Here is a 21,596-nt window from a genome sequence, read left to right on the forward strand (position 1 = left end):
AATTCGCTGACCAAGCTCAAAATGACTTTTGAAGAGTTGCAGGCTTTAAAAAAAAATCAGGAAAATTGTTTTACTTAGCAAAGTTAAAATTCACAAAACTAAATTTGGCCATACTCTAAATATCACACGTGTTGTTTACTATTTGTTTCTTTGATTGAATAAATCCACGTTAAAAAAAAACTTATGCATTAAAAAGTTAACATTTTCAGGGAGATTTTTTGAATTATGTTAGTAAAAAACTTCCACTGTTACATATAGTACTAAATATGCAGTCAATTCTTTTTCAGTTTATATTGATATGTAATAATGGCTTTTTGATTCTGTATTAGAATGTTTTTTAAAAAAAACGCACAACTTTTGATCTCGTGATTGGGTCTTTAAGTTCTAGGATTGTATTCTTGATAATTCAAAAGGATGACTTCAAATATGCTAATTAATTGGGGTTATATGAAATTTTAAGTTACGAAATCAGACACAAAACATATTTTCTCTGAATAAACATATCCTTTGTCCAACGGATTCGGATTTCTGAAGCCCAAAATATAAAGAGTATCCACCCGCAATCTTATTTTTTTATATTTAAGTGTAATCTACCTTGGTTTCTCTATAATTTACGCGTATTGTAACAACTATTGAAATTTCTTTTGCCCTCAAAGAGATAGCAAGTTTTCAGGATGTAAAAAGATGCCCATTTGGATATTTCTTTTCAACAAAGGAACATAACGGCATTTTCACCAAGCTACTTCTATCGTCTTTTTTTAGATTTATACAACTGTTCAAATATTATTTGATCTTAAGCTCCTCAGCCAGCCAGAGACTTAATCCAAATTTCATAGTTTTTTTCTCCCATGTACTGGATAAATTCTTAACGTACATAATTTTTAACTGCTAGAACTGTTTATTGAATTTTATTAGTTTCGCCCTGTATAAAATACAAAGAATTTTTCACAAAAATTTACCCTTTTTCAGATGGTTAGACAAGTTAGTCTCTTCTAAGCCGTTTGGGAACTCATATGTTGAAACGATCTGAGCAATTGCTTAAACAATTACGAGGGATTGGAGAGAAGCGGCGAACTGAAGTAGGATTTTTTTTCTTGATGAAAAAAAAACTTGTTGAGTGTTTATCTAGTTATGCGCGTCCTCAAATAAAATAAAGATAAGCAATGAAGGGGAAACAGTGTGCTAAATCCAACTAATACACTCAAACCTTTACGTCCATTTGTGGTCAAGATGACCACTGTAAATGGACACTCTAAGTAAATCGTTATTTTATGCACTCATTTGATATTCTAATAAAATTTTATGCTTTTGAAGATCTCCAAAAATTAGGAATTGTCACAAAAGTCAAGTAAGATGGTATAATTTTATAGAATTTTGAGTTTATATAGAAAAACACACACACAAAAGTCTCTGTTATTAAGTTAGGTTTGGTTTTACAAAAACAGATGGTTTGAAAATCATCCTCAAGAAGCTCGATACAACGCTCCCCAATCATCCAAACGGATGTTATAACGTAAGATGTGTGTGCAAACATATGGCAAATATTTTTATATAACTAATAAGTACTGAACTCATTTTGACAAATCATGCAGTACTCGAAAAAGAATTAAGATGCTGCAAGAATGATTTCTAAAAACCACATGATTTTTTTAATTAACTGAAATGGTAATTTTTACATAAAAACACCATTTGGATTATAAGAGAAAAAGAGGACATATTAAGAGACGCGTACAAAATCCTGTGAATACTGCTAGTTTCAACTGGATAATAAATTGCACAAGAAAATGAGGACTTTAGAAAAAGGAGAAAATAGAATTTTCAAACAAAATAAACATGATTGATAATTTTGTTGTTTTCCTTGAAAAAAATTCTCAGATTGTGAATTTATCCTTTAAATGATTGCATAAAAGGTTGCTTGCAGTTGCCGAAAATCAGTTATAAAATGCTCTACAATTTGTGCTGAAAATTGTTAAAAACATTCATGCATAGATGCTTTTGCTGAGGATGATACAAATGTTAGTGAAGATGATGGTTATGATAATTTAGACATCTTGGACGAGTGATGAAGAAAATACAATCAAGGATGATGAGAGACGTGACTGCTCAGGGGATAAAGCGTTCGCTTTCCAATTAGATGAACTGGGTTCGAATTCCACCTCCGGCTAGCACCGATCACAGCGCTGACGTAAAATTTTCTCAGTGGTAGACGGATCATGGGTTAGAACCCCCTTGACGTCAGGCTAACCGTAGGATGTTTTCGTGGTTTCTTCTCTCTATGTAACGCAAATGTGGGTTAGTTCCATCTAAAGCTTCTCCACGAAGGCAAATTTCTCTCAATACTTAATCCAGGAGTTTCCTTTTCTTCTGGGTTGGGTTCAAAATTACAAGGCTATGGAGTTGAACATTAGCAGTCGTAAAACCGAAAAATTGGGTCGGCTGTTCAACTACTGTTATAAAATAAAATATAAGAAATCAAGGATGATGGAGGATTGTATTTAGAAGAAAATAAATGTTTTTTTTCACAATGTTAAAAGCCAATTAAACGATTGAAATAGAATTTTTTTTTACTGTACTCAATAATATTCTTTACTTTTTGAAGCACCTTTTCCCCCGTAAAAATTAAATTTATTTTGATGTTTTTGGCTTTAATCAATCTTTTTTTCTCTAAAATTTTTAACCCTTCGCACTCGAAGACTCCTATCTGGATCCGTTCTTAAATTATCTACCACTCTGAAAATTAAATTTTTACACTTTAATGTTTAGTAACCACTTTATTTAATGGTCTCAAGGTCTTATATGATAATTGTGCTGGCAGTAGGATTTGTCTCGCTGTCTCCTAGTGGTTAGGTCCGTTTTATAACAGTAAAAAGCGCCTTGAGTGCGAACAGTTAAAATGGAAGCAAATTTAGCGATTTCACATTTGAATTAAACTGATATTGTTAAGTTATTTAAATAATTCAGTAATCTGTATAAAAGAACTCATTAGTACCGTGTGACGCTTTTAAGTGCTGACAAAATTTTGATTGTATATAGTAAATTCAGTTATTCACTTTTCACTACGAATTTAAATATTGTGTAGAACGTTGTGTTAGCTGCAATGCAATTTGGACAACTTTTACAGTTTCTAATGCCACAAAATTGTCCAATGTTTAACTTGTTGGCGTAATCTGCTATGTAATTCTATAATATAATTTCCAGAAATTTTCATAAATCCGCAAAAACAACTTTTTAGTTCAAGTATTTCGATCAATGAGTACCTATAGTGAGGGGGGGGGGAATAAAGATTGGGGTCTAACTTATTAGTAAGAAAAAGGATGACAAAAACATTAAAGAAGTAGTCGTTATTCACACAATAGAGTTACCAAAATACTTTTTTACTTCATTTCAACATTAATTCTGCCAAAATATCGAATTTGTTTAAATAGTTGATGTTTGCCAAATTTTTGCACACCCATCTCACTTTTAAAATGCGTGTTTGGATGATTGGGGTCGTTATCTCGTGCGTTCCCTTCATTAATGTAACACAACCCAACAATCTATATTATATAAAACGCTAATACGTATGTATCAATAAAACCGATCATATTTCTTTTCTCGCGTTGGCAACAGTTTTCATTTTTAATTGATAGGATTCGGCACGCAAGAGCACGTAGTGAGCATCATATGTCTAATCGGGTGAATTCTCACCGAATTATCAAAAAAATTCTCACAAAATTATCTTCATCGAAGTTCCTTTACATCCGGCGTTCAGTACTATTTCATATTGTTTTACAACACATGGTTTTAGCCCTCTGGTGGGAAAGACTTTAAAACAAAACTTACAACAGTTACAACAACTGAAATTAAGAATAGTGTGATTAAGAAAAATATGCGAACTTTTTTCGATTTTAAATTAATATTGAAATGCTTAAGTTTAGAATTTTCTACAGTGAAAAGTTTTCGGAACTTCAGTGTTCAAAAAAGTATACAAAAGCTAGACGTTAAGAACGTATCCAATGAGCGAGCAAAGCGAGCATCGGATTGCGAAGCAATCGGAAATGAACTGCGAAAGCAGTTTCGTGGTTGGCGAGCAGGAAGCGAAGCCTCCTAGTTAGATTAGTAATTAAAATTAAATGTAATTTTCTTCGAATATTAATATGTTTCTAAAATAATTCGTTTACCAGTTAGAATAGTTTGACCGGTATGTGCGAAAAACTAATTTTCTCAAAAGATAATATCAGTGATGTTTGCGGAGTTAACAACCATGTTTAATCAAAAAACGAGTTTCACTTAAGAGTCCAATGAACATTCATTAATAAATGTTGATCCTTGATTCATTATGTCTGTTAAAGCGCAATTAGAATCAACTCGATTAACAGGAATTAGTATTTTATATGTTATTTATACCACGTGTTTGGTTTTATTCATAGTGAAGTTTTTGAAACGTGCTTCAATAAACACAATAATGTAGCATCAATAATAATAGAAATAAAAATCTATATATATATTTCTCTTACACGGCGACAAAAAAAGCCTCATCACAACTCCCCGAATGGCAACGCTAGAAAATCGACCAATGATTGCCGCTAAAAATGTCACATGCCAAATCTAGCTGAGGTGGCTCAACATATAGCGCTTTTAAAAACGGAAACTGAGATAACAATTCAGCTGCGGCAATCTCATACTATTAAGCTAGGCAGAAGTGAGTAGTCTTTGTCAATCGATCTCTATTTTAGTATTTTGTCGAAAGCGCTTTTTTCACGAATTTATATATTACGAATTTATTTGACGATTTTTGATTTATATCACGAATTTATTTGTTTTATTATTGTTATTAGTTATTCATTGAAGAATGAGTCTCAGTCAATGAGTCTTTATTTGAATTCAAATTTATTTGAATAACTTAGTATTTACTAAAAAGATGTAATTTTTTTTTAAAAAAAAGTTGTTATATAGATCTGAATGATTGTTTTGAATTCTTAGAATTTTGTGCATTTGAATGTACCTAAGTTAGTAGCGAGCGAAGTGAGCTTGGTTTGCGAAGCAAACCATATAAGATTGCGTAGCAATTTTCGGGGGCTGGCGAGCGTTAGCGAGTGAGCAGCCCACTAGTATATATATATATATATATATATATATATATATATATATATATATATATATATATATATATATATATATATATATATATATATATATATATATATATATATATATATATATATATATATATATATATGAGCTTTATATATATTATATATAAAGCACGTTATAACATTTATAATAAAATAGTTTAAATTATAATGTAACAACAATGTGATAATTGTTGCGGTATAAAATTGAATATACTGCAAGCTGGGGGACATAATATTTTCAGAAAAAAATTACATTGCTTTGTTTTAAATATTTAATTAGTGGAATATTTCACAAAAAATATAAATAAAGTGATCTGAAATGTTTTACTCATTATATACAGATGATAAGTTGTTTTTTCTTATGTTTAAATAATGAAAAACATAATTTTAAATTTTTTTTTCATTATTTCAATAAAATTATTTAAAAAAAATTCAATTTTTTAAATGTGGCTAAAGTTTCATTTTTGATTTAAAGGGAAAAAGTATTAAATATAGTCAAAACTAACTTGCATCCAAAGTATCGCAAAATTTTCGAAATTTTATAATATTTTTAGTAAAATATACTAGCATTCAATTTTTTGCAAATGATTTATATAAAAAAACGGCTAACAATATACTTAAATTCTAACGGAACACTTACATTTTTAAATAAATAATTATTTACTGCAATATTGGCAAAAAACATTTAAATAATTGGATTATAATTTTTAGAAAGTTTTGCTTTGTTAACAAACTAAAAAAAAATTTAATTTCTTTGTTTGCTAATTTACTTATTTGTAAATTTAATTTGTTTTTCTTAATAAATTAATGATTTCATTGTTTTATTAAAATTAGTGCTTATTAGAGACAAAAGAATATTTCCAAAACTAATAGATTATAATAAAATTTGGCTTGTTTTTAGCTTTATGGAAACACCGAAAAGCTCCAAAATTTTTACCGAAATGCTTTGGAAATGATTTTGATAAAATTAACAATTAAATATTGCTTTATAAATGATAAATTGTTAAATTTGATAAAATTTGGTAATTTTATCATGATACCTTGGCAGAGCATAGCATTAAAACCATTTATTCTGTAAAACTTACTTCTCAGTTTCGTATTTTTTACTAAATGCTTGATAATAAGAAAAATTATCAAAATGACCGGAAAAATGAACAAATGAATAGTTTAAATGCTGTATATTTTGACCTTGATTACCAAAACTATATAATTTTTTTTATACTAGGAATATCCTTACAGTACGGTAATTTTACCAGATTTTTTTCTCTCCTTGTACTTAGGCAATGCACTTCAATAACTGTGAAGTTTTTTTTTCTGAAAAATTACATTTTAAAACACTATTTTATTTCTTACTTTTAATTCAAAATCCCATTTAAATCAGTTGTGAGGCATTACTGAGTATTTGAAATGAAAAGGTTCATTATTTAAATCAGCAATTATTATTTAAATTTAAATTTTTCATGACAATATTCACATGTGTTCTTTTAAATCATTTACTCATTCATTTGAAAATATGACTTAAAATTTATAAACAAAGTAAACAGATTTTATAAATGTTCAAAAATAATCCATAAGTTAGTAATAATTTCATTATTATTATTAATTTCCTTATTATTAGTAATTTCATTATTATTATTAATTTCCTTATTATTATTATTAATTTCCTTATTATTATTATGATTTCCTTATTATTATATTATTATTATTTTAGTCTATAAATTATAACCATAATTAACTTAACATTGTCCTTATTTCCATGAATTTAAAATGTTTCTTTAAAATATTTAGTTCATTGAGAATTCGAATTTTCTATTAAGAGGGTGAAATTCTATTTTTAAATGTTAAACATTCATTCAGGAATACCAACACACATCGAAGACAGCTGAGATTTACCTTTCCTGGAAATGGGATTCTCCTGTATGCGCAGATCATTTTGTGCACAAACCGATATGGAGACTTCATCGGATGCTCCGGAATTTGGAGGAAGGAATCGCAAAACGGAATCCGGAAATAAAATGTTTTATGAAAGAGTTTCGATTTTTGTAAAGATCTTTTAGACCACTTTATTTTTACAAGCTGAAAACATTACACGCTATTTGTAATATGATTTTTGAGCTGTCAAATTATAACAGCGCTTTCTTTCTATTTGTAAATTGATGATTGAAGTTAATGTAAAAATTGAGTGGGAATTGAGTTTGAAACATATTTCATGAAATGATTTGATTAAAGGATCGAATATTGGATATCAGGTATGTGAAACATAATTACAATAGCTTATTGGCAAGGGCAAAGAAAAAAAATAAATTGTTATTAATTAATTTTGTAATTGATATTTTGATTTAATGTGGTTGGAATAAGAAATTAAATTTAACTGTCAGATAATTAATTTTTTTCATCAGAAAAATATCATTTACTCTGAATATCGATTATTTAAAAAAGAATAATTGAAAAGCATGAATGTGTCATTTTAAAGGAAATTAAAAAAAAAATTCATTAGAATAATTTATTCATTTTTTATTAATGACTTTTTAACGGCATTTTTATTCATTAGAATAAAAAATATACTTATTTCTTTTTATTCATTAAAATAAAAAAATCCTTAAAACAACACAAATTAATAAGTATATTACAGTGAATAACAATTCTTATTAAAAAATGTAATGAAAAGCGTTTTAAAAAGCAAAATTATCATCATCAACATGGTTACGAAAGTGCAATTTTTATTTAAGAAATAAATATTTTATTAAGTAATACATTCTTATATTACTGATTATAAAATTCAATTTTAACTGTTTATTATTATTTTTTTACAGAATAGAATATTTTTTATGATATTTTATTGAAAATGAAGGAAACTTATTTTTTTTTAAATTCATATTTTTTTATTGGTATTATATTTACTAGCATAATTTTTTCTTTATATGATAAGGTGCTAAAGTTATATAATTTCCCAAGTAACAGAAAAATGTATAAGATGTTGCTAACTCCACAATAATTATTTCTTATAAATGAATGAAAAAGTATTGAATTTGAAATTAAATGTGTCAAAAAATTAATTGAAAATGAACACTCTTACAAAATTTTATTTTATGACATAAGCTTTAAACAGCTTTTTAGGGTTAATAATAGTTTAATTTTTATTAGAATAATTTACTTAAATAGTATTTTTTAGATACATATTTTAATATTAATAATTTTAATATTAGTAACATAAATTGTTGCATCAAACATGTCTAAAATATAACTTTGAAATACCGTGATCACCTTTTAAATAAGGTAACAGTAATTGTTAACGGAGATATATAAAAAAACAAATGATGTCAATTTTCACCTGCAATTATAATTATAATTATTTTATAATTTTATTTTCAAGCATCTCTTGTTCTACCACCTGCTCATCCTAAGCAGACGATATTCAAAAGCGAAATAATGCTTATTGAAAACATGACGCCTCTTAGATCGTTTTGTAAATTTAGTTATATATAACATTGTTTTAAAGCTATAAATTTTTTCCATCTAATTATCATAACACTTTTATATTGATACTTACTTATTTATGAAATAAAGAATCTTCTTCAAAAGTTCTCAAAGTTGTTAAAAAAAGTTTTAATAGTACCGTTTTAAAATATCTGCCAATTAGTCTTTGATTTTATCTATTTATTTATAATGTTTTTCAATTTACCATGCTATCTATTGGTTTTCCATCATTTATAGAAAGCCATTTTAAACATTTTTACCTTCGTAATCCAAGACTTCTTTCTTTATTTTATTTTATTATATCGTTATTATATATTAAATCATTTTCGAAACTTGAAATAAATAATGATTTTTAATCAGAAATAAATAATGTCGTTCATAAAAAACAAATATAGCCTTTATTTTTTCTCAAGTGGCCATATTTAAAACACACTTTAATCACCTGAAATACTGAAAAACATTTTGACTAGTTTTTTTGTGCTTGGGCAACTAGAACAACTCATTATATCATTTTAATATAAACTTCAGTTGTTAACATTAACGATTGTAACTGGTTACCATTATTTCACAATATTCACAAGATAGTGGTAAATACATAATTAAATAGCATAACCAGGGGTGCTGGGATGGGAGGTCACGGTAGGTAGCTGTGCCCTCCCAAATATTTTCACAATTCTGCAAATTTTGTCTGGCCATTCGACATATTTTCAAAGTATCATTTTCCCATTTTACAACTGAAATTATTGAAAATTACACCTTTATTTGACTTTAATAAATAGCAGTGAAAAAATATTCGCACAAGTATCATTTCAAGTATCCATTTAACCATTCTACATTGTTTCCACAATGATGCATTTATCAAGTATTATCCATCAATTAAAAAAAATAAAATTATTTAAGTGAGGGGGTTCGATTTATTTTATTTCTGTTCGGTATTCGACAAGATTTGCCGATCACCAAAGAAATAAAAGACTGTTGACTCTTTTTTTGAAAATTTCCCATTAGTTTCGGAATATTTAAATTTTAAAAATTTTGGTATTTTATATACAGTTCTGAAAGGTTGCATGCAACGAGATTTACCGATCTTAAAGTATTTGTTATTTGGTTGAGGGGATAGTTAAAAATTTCATCTTCAAGCTAGCTCCGAACTAATTTGTTTTTTTCTTCATATTTATTTATCCAATAATTCATTAATTGTTTTATTTATTGACTAGAATAGTTATATATAAAATCTTAGTATCAGAAATACATAGGTGAAAAAAACTGACATGTTGTGAAATCATTATCACCAAAATAAATTATTTTATAGTAGCAAATAAATTACATGCTTATAATAAATTACGTATTACTAATAGTTCCGTTTGAGGAGACTATTTGGCTGACAATATAATGATCTTTTAAAATTTTTTGGTTCAAAAGAAAACATATACTAAAAAAACATATATAAATCATTTTTTAAAAATAAAATATTTTGAACTCTTCACTCTATGTAGTACTACAGGTGTCGCTAAAATCGATGATGATGCAAATATGATACGAAGTGGGTTAAAAATATTCTGTGTAGCCTAATGTTTAAAATTTACTGTTTTAGTAATAGGCATTGCATGTTTTCGAATAATTACTAATAGCTGCGTTTGAAGGGGTCATTCAGCGGACTTTTTAAAAGCTTTTTATAATTTTTTTGTTTAAAGGGAAACTTTGATACCCATATCAAATCAAGGAAAATAGTTGTCAAAGTTTTTAAAAACATATACGGAAGTTGAAAAATATTTATAAAACATTTTTTTTTTATCCTTGTCACTCTATATAGTTAGCACAGGTGTCATTAAATTAGAAGATGATGCAATAATGACATGAAGTGGGTTAAAAATTCTGGGTAGTCTACTATTTTCTGTCTTGGTTAAGGCATTGCTCTCCTTTGTTTACTAATTATTAATAGTAGCTGCGTTTAAGGGCGTGATTTGGTGGACACTTTAATAATTTTTTATAATTATTTGATTCAGGAAAGAACTTTGATATTACAGTGATAGGTGTCAAAATTTCTAAAAACATATGAATATACTAAAAAAATTTTTAAAATCATTTATATAAAAAGTTTTATTTTGTACTCTATAGTAAGAGCAGGTGTCGCTAAAACTAATGATGATGCAAATATCATACGAGGAAGATCAGAAAATTCCGTGTAGCATACATTTAATGTATAGAATTTTTTTTCGGATATATCCTTTACCTTCTTCTGTTTTCTAATTGTCATTAATAACTGCGTTTGAGGGGGCCATTTGGTTGACACTTTAATGATTATTCATAATTTTTTGGTTCAAAAAAGAACTTTATATCAAGTCATAGGATAAGTGTCAAAATTTCTAAAAACATGTTGGTATGCTAAAAAGCATTTAAAAGCTTTTTTTAAGTTTTTTTCCATCTTCTATACAGTAAGCAAAGGTGTCACTAAAATAGAAGATGAAACAAATATGATAAGAGGTGGATTAAATAATACCATATTGGACGATTTGCAACGTAATGAATAGACGCAGAATTGGAATTTGAAGTGTTGATAGGGCAATTTTTATTTATGAACTATGAACTTAAAAAAAGTTGCATCTTCACTGATATACATAAAAAGTATGATCTGAACAAAAAAAAAAAAGAAGAAAAAGAAAAACAGAAATATAGAACAAGGTTTGCCACAAAATTTCAAAAACATTATAGCCACATTTACTGGAAGTAACTTATATCAGTAAGTCTGGTTGTAAATTAAGAATATTTCCATATTTATCTGATTAAATTCTCTATTAATTTTACAATTCTTATCAATGGAATCTGTATTTGTTTGTTGCATCTTTTTCTAACAAGATAATAAAAATAAGGTGAACTGTTTTATTGTGGTGGAACGTGACATAACCTATTGTACTATTAAGTAACCATAGTAAAAGATTAGATTTTACGCGAATACAATTTTCATCTAATTTTTAACTATTTTGTAGAAATAATTTTACAATTTTCTTATTAATTATTAATTACTTATTAATTGTTTTTTTTATTAATTACCTAATCCACTTAAAATTTTGGTGAAAGATACTAGCAAAATATAATTGCAAAATTTAAATAATATATATCTTAAAGCTATTGCAAAACATAAAAAAAGATCTGCAAATAAATAATAATTAATATCAATAAAAAAAATAATTTAAAATATAAATGAAACATGAAAATTAGTCTAATTGATATAATTATTCATGAATATATTGAATTTTTTATATTAGTCGTCATTAAGTTTGTTTTATATTAGTCGCAACTTTAATAAATCTTTAGTTTATTATAATTTGGTTTAACTTTATGACTGAATAATATAAATTAATTATGTATATTTTTTAGTTTGTTTTTGTGTTGGTTTGGTATTTATAATTAAAATAAGATTTTTTAATATATTTTTTTAATGTAATTTTTTAATGCATTTTTATTAATCTCGGGGTTTTACAATTGTAATTTATATTTTCTATTTATTTATCCAACTTATATATGATTCACTTTTTTTTGAAAAAATAGAAAATCTTAACATATTGTATTTTTATATATATACTAGCTGACCCGGCAAACGTTGTTTTGCCATATGAATTATTTCAAGATTATGAAAATATATCTTATTTATTGTGTGAGTGGAAGAGGCGTGGAGCGCTGTGAACGATGACGGAATGTGAAAATAACAACACACCAAATAATAATTTTTTTAATTTATTGTAACTTTTTGTTATAAATTATATATACTACGAATTCTGAAAATATTAATCAACAATATTAATCTCTTAGCGCAATGGAGTGTACAATATTTTTTGTCATTCCATCTTCAGCTAACACAAATAAACTGAATGGTTTGCCCACTCGAGAGCATGCCACGTATAATTGTCTGTGTGAAAAACATGGTGTGCTCAAATCTAAGACAAAAACAGACATTGTTTGACCTTGTCATTGCAAATGCCAATCTAATATAGAACTGAATGCGTTTAAATTGAATTGGCACATCTGTGGGTATAATAGGGATTCGTGGAAGTAATATACTTTCACCCCGGAATTTGTCATTTAAAATAATGACTTCGATGACGTTGTTGATTTATTTTTTAACGACCAATCGCGTCCCGTTTCACCGCCGTGGTGGGTTCAAATTACGAAGCAAAATAAATGGAGATCTAACTTTGAGTACTAAATTGTGCTGTGGTATGCCTGGTAAATCCAATGAGTTTAAAAACTCTGTTGGAAAATTTGTAGCTTCTATGGGATCACAACGGATTTATATGTCACCAAGTTACCTGGCAATAACTGCTGTATCAATTCGTTGACGTACACATTTTTGCTGCTAAGATCGCCCTTTCTGTCGGCCACTCATGATGAATGTATTGCGTGTGTACATCGGGAAATATTAGGTTAATGAGAGCATCTTGTGAATCAATGATTGTGCAGAAATCATCCGGTAATTTTAAGCATCCAGTCTCATTCTTAGTAACTTCTCCATCACCGATATCTAACAATTGTTTTGAGAGTGCTTCAGCAGATGGACCTTGAAGCATTTGGACGCGCATATTTACTTTTAGTTGAACTTTTTCAACATTACGCCACAATGGAGATGATTTCAAGCAAGCATTGATCTCATCAGCGTACATTAAACGCGGAATGACGGGAAGTGCTTGTCTGAAATCACCTGAAAGGAGTAACAGAATGCCGCCAAATAATTTGTCATTGTTTTTTTATACCTTTCAATGTCCTGTTCAACGCCTCAAGCGAATGTTTGTGTGCCATAGTGCATTCATCCCAGATGATAATTTTACAGTGTTTCAACACTGTGGCCATAGACGTAATATTTTTTATGTTGCTCACTGCATCTGGGTTTGTTTGAATATTTAGTGGCAGCTTAAATACTAAATGAGCTGTTCTGCCTCCATCCAATAAAGTTGCCGCAATGCTGGATGATGCAACGGCCAACGCGATGCCATTATTTGATCGTATTTCACCGAGAATTAGCGAAATAATTAATGTTTTGCCAGTTCCACCTATTGCATCAAGAAAAAAAAATCCACCTTGCCCTGTCGAAACTGCGAGCATAATGCTGTCATAAATGTTCCTTTGTTCCTCATTCATTAGTAGAACATTGCGAGTAACAATCGCTGCCATTTTTATCGTATTGTATTGAAGTTCACGATTCATGTCAGTGTTTAATAAATCAGATGCACTTCAATTTGGCGAAGGCATACCGAAATGACACGGTGGCAAGTTGGCAATAGTAATGCGAAGATCCTCAATAGCAATCAGTGCTTCATTGTACATAGCATCACTGAATGCTATCGTAAGATCGTTGCAAGGTGTGCGATGTTGATACCGTATATCATCAGTCATCAGTCATATCTATACGGTGCCGGGAATACTATAGCAAATAGTGGACGAATTTGCCTTGCAGTACAGTTCAATTCTGCTTCAGCAAGCATACATTTCCACTAATTGTCGTCTTGCAGCAAACTGAGTGCAGCATCTTTATACGTTGGATGCTGGTGTCCATCGACTTTACGTATATCTTGAAATGACAATGAGCCGGTGACATTAACCAACAACAGTCGAAAATAAAAGCACTCAGTCTCACTTAGATTGACTGTAAATATTCTCCCCAAGGCGTTTGATTTGAATAAACCGGGACAGGCATCAACCGGTGTGCCTTGCTTGCGGGTTGTCCATGTTTTTGTTTGAGTCCATGTGAAATAGTGTGGTACTTCTGAGTAGAGTAATGTCCGTGCAAAGGTACCAAAAGCATCCGCACGATTACACAATTCAAAAAAATTCGGTGAGTGTAATTTTTGGTGGATTAATAGCTCGGTCAATCGCTGTTACGCCAAATATACGTTCTGACCGTTTTCAAGATGGACGTCTAAATGACTAACAGTTGGATCCCGTTCATGAATTGGGAATCCAAAGATACGCCAAACGGCTTCATTGGCCAATTTGGTACAGCGTTATTTCGTCGTATTCACTGGAGGAGCAGTCACATTCGTGTTTTCAACTCGAAATACTGCCATATCACTGCCTTTATTCACATACTTGAAAGTATATTTGATACTCTTCTTTTAAGGGCGAGCATAAGTATTAGAGTTTAAAGTGAATTGTTGCAACGTGCGTGAATATTACTTTTTGATTTATCAGGTTTCTATGTCTAGTTTGGATTGGAATATGATTAAATAAAGATATATTTAAAATATACGTTAAATCTGTCCAAAAAATGAAAAAAAATTAGTTATAAACCTATTCTCATACCTACTGAATATACATATAAAATTTCATCAAAATCGATCCAGCCGTTTAGGAGGAGTTTAACCACTAAAACTGTGACAAGAGATTTTTATATATATAGATATTTTTTTTAGTTTTTTTCTTCTTCTATTCTCATAAACGTTCGTCAGTTGATTAAATACAATTTAATTTCAATTAAGTACTGATTATTTGTATAACATTTTTATTAATTTTTTTTTTAAGATGAGATAGTTGCTGAAAAATTTTATTTTATGCTTTTACTTTTTGTTTTCTTGCAGCTTAGTTTCATACTTAAGGATAATTTGATAATTGATAAAAGCATTATTTTTTTTTAGTTTTTTTTATTCTATTTGACTTAATTTAATAAACATGGATTAATTTTAACTAAATATAGAATTTTTATACATTTAATTTCTAGTATTTTTTTCAATGTAGTTTGATAATTAGTGTTAAAAATTTGTTTTTTTAATTATATTTTTTTAATAATATTTTTTTAATTAGTATCGCTCAATTAAGTTTTGTAATCCTATCAACGATTGTCTTTCCATTAAATAATTTTTTAATCGATGCTGATATATTGAGTTTTAATTGTTTATTGCGTTTATGTTCTCGAAAATGTTTTTACGTTCAATTATACACAGGTTATTTACATAATTTTATTATTATTATTATTAGTGTAACCATCTCGCACTTGAAAAAAAAATCTCGTTTTCTTATATTGCGCAGTAAATTTCCTTAGCCTTAATTTCTCTTTCAGTCATTTTTATGGTTCTGACAATTTATTGTTTCTGATTCTTGATGGCATTATTTAAATTTCCTGATTTTTATTAAATGTAAATTATTCTTTAATGGTTTCTTATAGTTGCGATTTAATTTATAATTTTAAATTACATTTTTATTGAATATAAATTTTGCTGAATTTTTTTAAATATCCAAGAATTTTAAGTAATTTTACCTAGAAAAGTCTGGAAAAAAATTTCTTTTAAGTATGAACCCTGTCCGAATTTCTTTGTGCCGCTTCACATAGGTTATTATATTTTTGAAATAACCCCTAGGAACCAAATAGCTTGGGCCTTCATTGAACCAATATTCACGAATATTGCCCTATAAGGGTTCAAAGTGCCGTTTTTTCCCCCGATAGTGGTCCAATATAGAATTGTCAGATTCACCCAACATTTTATATTCATTTATTAGCCTATATAGGCTCTATATTGACCCCATAAAGGTCGATATTGGCCCTATATAGAACCAATATTAAAAAATCTGGACATTTTAATATTGGTCCCTCGGTGCATGTTCATATAGGACTGATATTGAGTTGATTTTGAGCCAAACTGAGTCAAGATAAAATTGTTGTTAGGGAAGCGATGAAAAAAAATATCTTAAGTTTAAAGATTTTTATATGCCTTAAAAAGACTGTTACTTTTAAACACACACTGTCAAATTCAACAAAAAAAATATTATCTTATAAATATTTTTGAATTAAACTGAAAATTAATGAAAACTTTACGAATTTAAAAACTTTTTTATAGAAATGTTGCTCATCTTCACCTTTGTCGGCTCTCTCCTGCTAGTCCAGTCAACAACTATAAATGATACTGATACTTATGACTCTTTAAACTTAAGCACTTCTGCTCCATTCGAATTTACAAAGCCAAATTTTTACCTTGAAATCAACGCAACAATTTCTTCAACTCAGGAATCTAATTACCTAAATAACACTCAACAAGAATCAACTTCTTGGACAAGCAATTCCTTAACATTTAAACCCAAAGAAATCATAGTTGTCACCCCAACAAATGCCACTATCACTGAGGCCCAGTTAGTGATAAACAATTCAATCAACATTAGTGATTTGAAACCATATGCAATAGAAAAAGATGTGTCAGTATTACCAACGTTGCTGTATGTGAATCAGTCAGAAATCTTATCAATACCTCAGGAAGATGAATCAGTTCCATTAGAGATTAGCAGCACCGATGGAACTCTTCAGACGAGTCAACCGACGTCACAGGCTGTATTAGCTGCCGTAAATGTGACAGTTGTTGAAGAATCAGTTGAGCAAAATGCTATTGTTACAACTGAACTTGGTGATACCAGTACAGATAAGAATTTGGACATTGTTGTAGGACGCAAATGTACAAGACTTTTTCAAGATTCGTTTCTCTGGAATGAAACTGATGGAGGCATGCTAGCTCTCAAATCTTGCCCAACTGGTTACCAGGGAAACATGTATCGTCCTTGTTTCACAAATGGAAAGTGGGGAAAGGTTGATTTCAGCGAATGCAGATTGGAACACTTAGGACGAATGCGACACATGGTATGTGGAGTTATTTTTATTATTTTTGCAATTATATTTATAAAATTTAACAATTTTTTATTATTTACCACTCATTGTGAGTTCAAAACTTATGTTGAGAATCTATTTTTAATCTTAGAAATCCTTTTTTTCTAGCATCAGAACAGCTACATATGTGTTTTTAAATTTAACCTCTTGGGGACTGCTGGTACAACAGTTGTCAGACAAGCGAAATGTCTCGGTTCCTATTTTGTAGTTATAAATTAGTTCCATCTATATTTTTTTTTTAAAAATAGATTCCACTGCAACTAAGTTGACCATGTTGCAACCATGTTGAAGGCAAGACAAATGTCTTCAAACCAAAAATTTCTGTTTACATCTCGTTTATCGAATATTTTAGAAAAAATATGACTTATGGTAAAATTGTTGTACCGGTCATCCCCAAAAAGTCAATGTGTGCTTATCAAATTCAACTTTAAATTTACTTTAACTTTGCTCATTATGGCTGTTTATTAATCTCAGCTTAAAGTTTAATCTGGTATTGTTCATTACGGGTGCTTATAACGTTAAGCTAAAATATTGTCTTTATTTAACACATTATGGTTCTTTATTATGCTCAGTAAAAGTTTACTTTTACTTTGCTCATTACGGTTGCTTATTACGTTCCGTTAAACATTATTTTTTTTTGCTTTGCTTGTTACAATTTTTGATATAAGTCGTTCCTTGTTGGTAGTAGAGTTAATACCATTTTATTGCATAGACTCAAAATCTCCTACGCATATTACATACAACTGACAAAATAAACTTCTTCCAAAGCCATATCTAAACGAAAATTTCCAGGTCTCGCTAGGTTTTGCTAGACTTTTACCTGCATTTCATTTATTTCAAAATACTCGAATTGCTTAAGAACTGTTTTGGTCTTAATACTATAATACTTTTGTGTCTAATTTAATTTGAGAAAACCATAGATAATGGTAGATTTCAATTGTAAAATTTTGGAAAATTATACTCATGGAAATATGCAGTTTAAGCAGGTCGTATGTTAATAGGTCTTACAATTGATGAACCAGAAAGTGTAGACTTACTTTGCAATTTTGCTCACATTTCTTAAGAAAAGGAATTTGACTTCTATGTTGCGAATCAATCATATATATTTCTTAAACAACGCATTTTGTCTTCAGCATAAAAATATTTTTCCAATGAGTTTTTCCATTGAGAAGATCAGCTAAACAATATAATATGGATAAACTGCCATATAAGGCTAAGCGCAGGTGATGCTAGGGATAAAAGTTCATTGTAAGACTTTCGGATCGCCACTCTCGATTTATTTTTATGCCTGAATGTTCACAATATAACGCGTTCTTTCAATTTAACTTAATTTTGTTCCATTCAGTTTTTGCAGAAAAAATCGTTTTTTAAGGTTGTTATTTTTAATAATTAAATATAAATGTAAATATCCTTATTTGAGTTTGGTATTTATTTGTAATTAAATATTAACATTGATAAGTTTTAATGTATGCTCAAACAAAAAATGTCTTAATTTCATTTTTAATGTCCCAAGTATGATAGTTTTTTGCTTTTATTGTTCTAGGCTTATCCAATTCCTACCGGATAATTTCTTCGTTATTAAATTATTGTTCTTCAAATGACCCAACACTCAAAACATGGCAGTACTTATCCATTATTTATGTCGTGAAATTAAATTTTTGAAATTAATTTAAGACTCACCATTTCTTATAATTTATAAATTGCAGAAAGCTCTTATGAATGCTAAAAGTACGTGTAAATTTAAACAAAAATCACAATAAAACCTCCTAGAATTTAAAGTCTGTTCAAAAGTGGCCTCGTAGACATAGCATAAACGGAGGGATTCCCCGGAAGTTTCAAGAGTTTCTTCAAGCTTTTACAGGCTAGTTATTGTTTACATCCAGTTCCAGATCTATATCATTATCATAGTTAAATAATTTTGATTTTTACTGAATTATAGATTCTTGGATTATCACAGAATAATTCAAACAAATCATCTGGTTTTTTAAGTTAAAATATTATTATTTTTCTAACATTTGCTTCAAATAACTATTAATGCTCTAACTAATAAATAATATTGAAAATAAACATAAAATGTCATAAATATATGGTTCCTTGTTGGAAAATTCGAAATTTCGTAGGTTTTTTCTTTCTTTTCGAGAGTTAAGCTCTTGAAAAGACATATTTGCAATTGTTTTACGCTCAGTTCACTATTTTACAATTAAAATATTTCGTGCTTGGCCAAAACAAGGAAAAAGCTTGTTTCTTACGAAGAAAAAAATTTTGTTCATTTAACGACGAAATATTCTGGCTCAAGTGTTCAAAGAGAGAAAGGTGAAATGTACAACAAGAAATTTTTAAAAAAATGTAACTTCAAAATAAACGCAAATCACCTGTAATATTTAATTGCACTTGCTCAAGATAAAAGATATTTTTTTTCAATTGTTTTAGAAATGTTTTATATAAATTAAATGTTTCATTACTGCCTCTTCCACATTTGAAAATAGCTCTTAATAGACACTTTTTCTAGTAGAATTCTATTCCTTACCTAACTTAGACTTTAAATTTAATTCATTAAAACTCCGATTATAGATTTTTCACCAAGTTCAGAAAGGCATGATGGGAAATATGTACATACTTGTGGACGAGTTCTCGAGATACATATCTTCTGTTGACATGAAAAGTCCGATGGACAGATTGGAAGCATTTGAAATTTTGAACACATTCCTGAAACTGGACATGAACTTGAAACTGGACAAATCCAAGGATACCAAATACATACAAGTAAGGCATAGAAAACTTATTTCACCTATACATTTTAATTATGTTAGCTTTACTATTAAAAAAACAAGCATCCCAAATTATTAAAGTAATTAAAATAGTATGAAGAACTTCGCACAAACCTTACAGAAATTAGTTTTCCACAAACCGTCTGAAATTTTGATATGTTGTAGTTTATTCAATGCTGATAGAAAGACTAGTTGGGTATGAAACTCAAAAATGGATAGTTTTCGATACATAATGGTTTTTTTAATCCCATTTAAAAGCCATTTCAAATTCGAGTTGCGCCTGCCATCAATTCGACGTTGAATCACATTGTAGATACCTCAAGCTATAATACAGTGCACCTTTGCTGCAATATATTTAGGTTCAATTTAGCACCATATAAAAACAGCAGAAGTCCTGAAAGATATTACTGCTCAATATACTCCTTATTTCGAACAATGTGCGTACCAACGTGTGAATGATTTATGAAATTCATTGCATAATCTTATTGTCAACTGATGCTAAAAAGTATTTAATATTATAAACAGGGACTGATTTACAGGGGACATTTTGAGGCATGTTCCCTGGACTCCCACCCCAAATTATGTATGAAATTTTTCAATTAGTTTAGCCGGTAACTTTCCAGGCAAAGACCTTGTTTCCTACGTAATTTTCCTATTCTCAAAAACAATACTTCCTATATCAATTAAAGTTTAGGGTTTTCTTTAGTTAAGCATATTTAAGCTATACATTTCTATTTGATGTACTGCTTAATAAGATTTTAAAATTTGATGTCGGAAAAATTATCTTTTGATAATGTGACTAAAAACCATGCATTGTTAACTGAACCTTGTTAACTTGCTTAAAGCCCTCCCCCCCCCCCATGTGGCTTTGTGCCCAGGGCCCCGAGATCTGTAAATTCGGCCTTGATTATAAAAATGTTTACTAAATTGTAACCAACTTAATAAGAGACTTTAATGCAGTGCTTTTAAAAAGTAATGTGTCTAGATAATTTATTGAACTTTACGTAATTAAGCTATGTAAAGTAAAAAAGGTAACCTCTTTTCGCTACACGCATGGACTCGTCGAAACATGCTCAGATTTTAATGTCGTACCCATGAAGACTTCTGGTTAGCACTGAATAAAAATATTGAATAATATCAAAATTTCAGACAATTTGTCCTGAGCCCAATTTTCACAAGGTTTGGGCTTATTTCGAACCATAAAATTAGCATTACATAGGGACACTTGACAGATGAAAAATTGATGGATATTTCTACAACTGCATCACCCAAAATATATAACTCAATACTACACTTAATTTTTGTTTTATTTACCCTCACAAAACTAATCAAATCGATATGTTTATATTCATTTCGTGAAATTTTAATTCTATTTCAGACTTTGTTACATGCTTCCAATGAGCTTATAAGAAAGAAAACTGTATCGTTTGCCCCAGGATCTCAAAAAAATGTAAGTCTATAACTTTTACATTTCTCAAAAAAATTTAATTTTTAAATTTTTAGCTCAGTTTGCGATTAAATTTCAATGAATCGACTTATGTATACTTGCATCTCATTTGTATGCACTATATTTTATGCATATCAGGCTTATGTGTACGTTCA

At 29.0% G+C, this 21,596-nt stretch overlaps 1 protein-coding gene across 1 annotated transcript in view; it reads left to right on the forward strand.

Annotated features, from left to right (window-relative positions):
• Window positions 1-7,037: 7,037 nt before the first annotated feature.
• LOC122268266 (adhesion G protein-coupled receptor B3) overlaps window positions 7,038-21,596 on the forward strand; it is a 45,774-nt gene continuing 31,215 nt past the window's right edge. Inside the window, exons 1-4 of the mRNA XM_071180217.2 lie at window positions 7,038-7,363; window positions 16,412-17,199; window positions 19,798-19,989; window positions 21,373-21,444. Of these exons, the coding sequence (XP_071036318.1) occupies window positions 16,414-17,199; window positions 19,798-19,989; window positions 21,373-21,444 (1,050 nt within the window). The 5' untranslated portion in view covers window positions 7,038-7,363; window positions 16,412-16,413. The remainder of the gene's footprint in view (window positions 7,364-16,411; window positions 17,200-19,797; window positions 19,990-21,372; window positions 21,445-21,596) is intronic.

The sequence above is a fragment of the Parasteatoda tepidariorum genome, chromosome 1, assembly GCF_982258835.1.
Source record: "Parasteatoda tepidariorum strain Cologne lab strain chromosome 1, Ptep-v5.0, whole genome shotgun sequence".
Taxonomy (NCBI): Eukaryota; Metazoa; Arthropoda; class Arachnida; order Araneae; family Theridiidae; genus Parasteatoda; species Parasteatoda tepidariorum.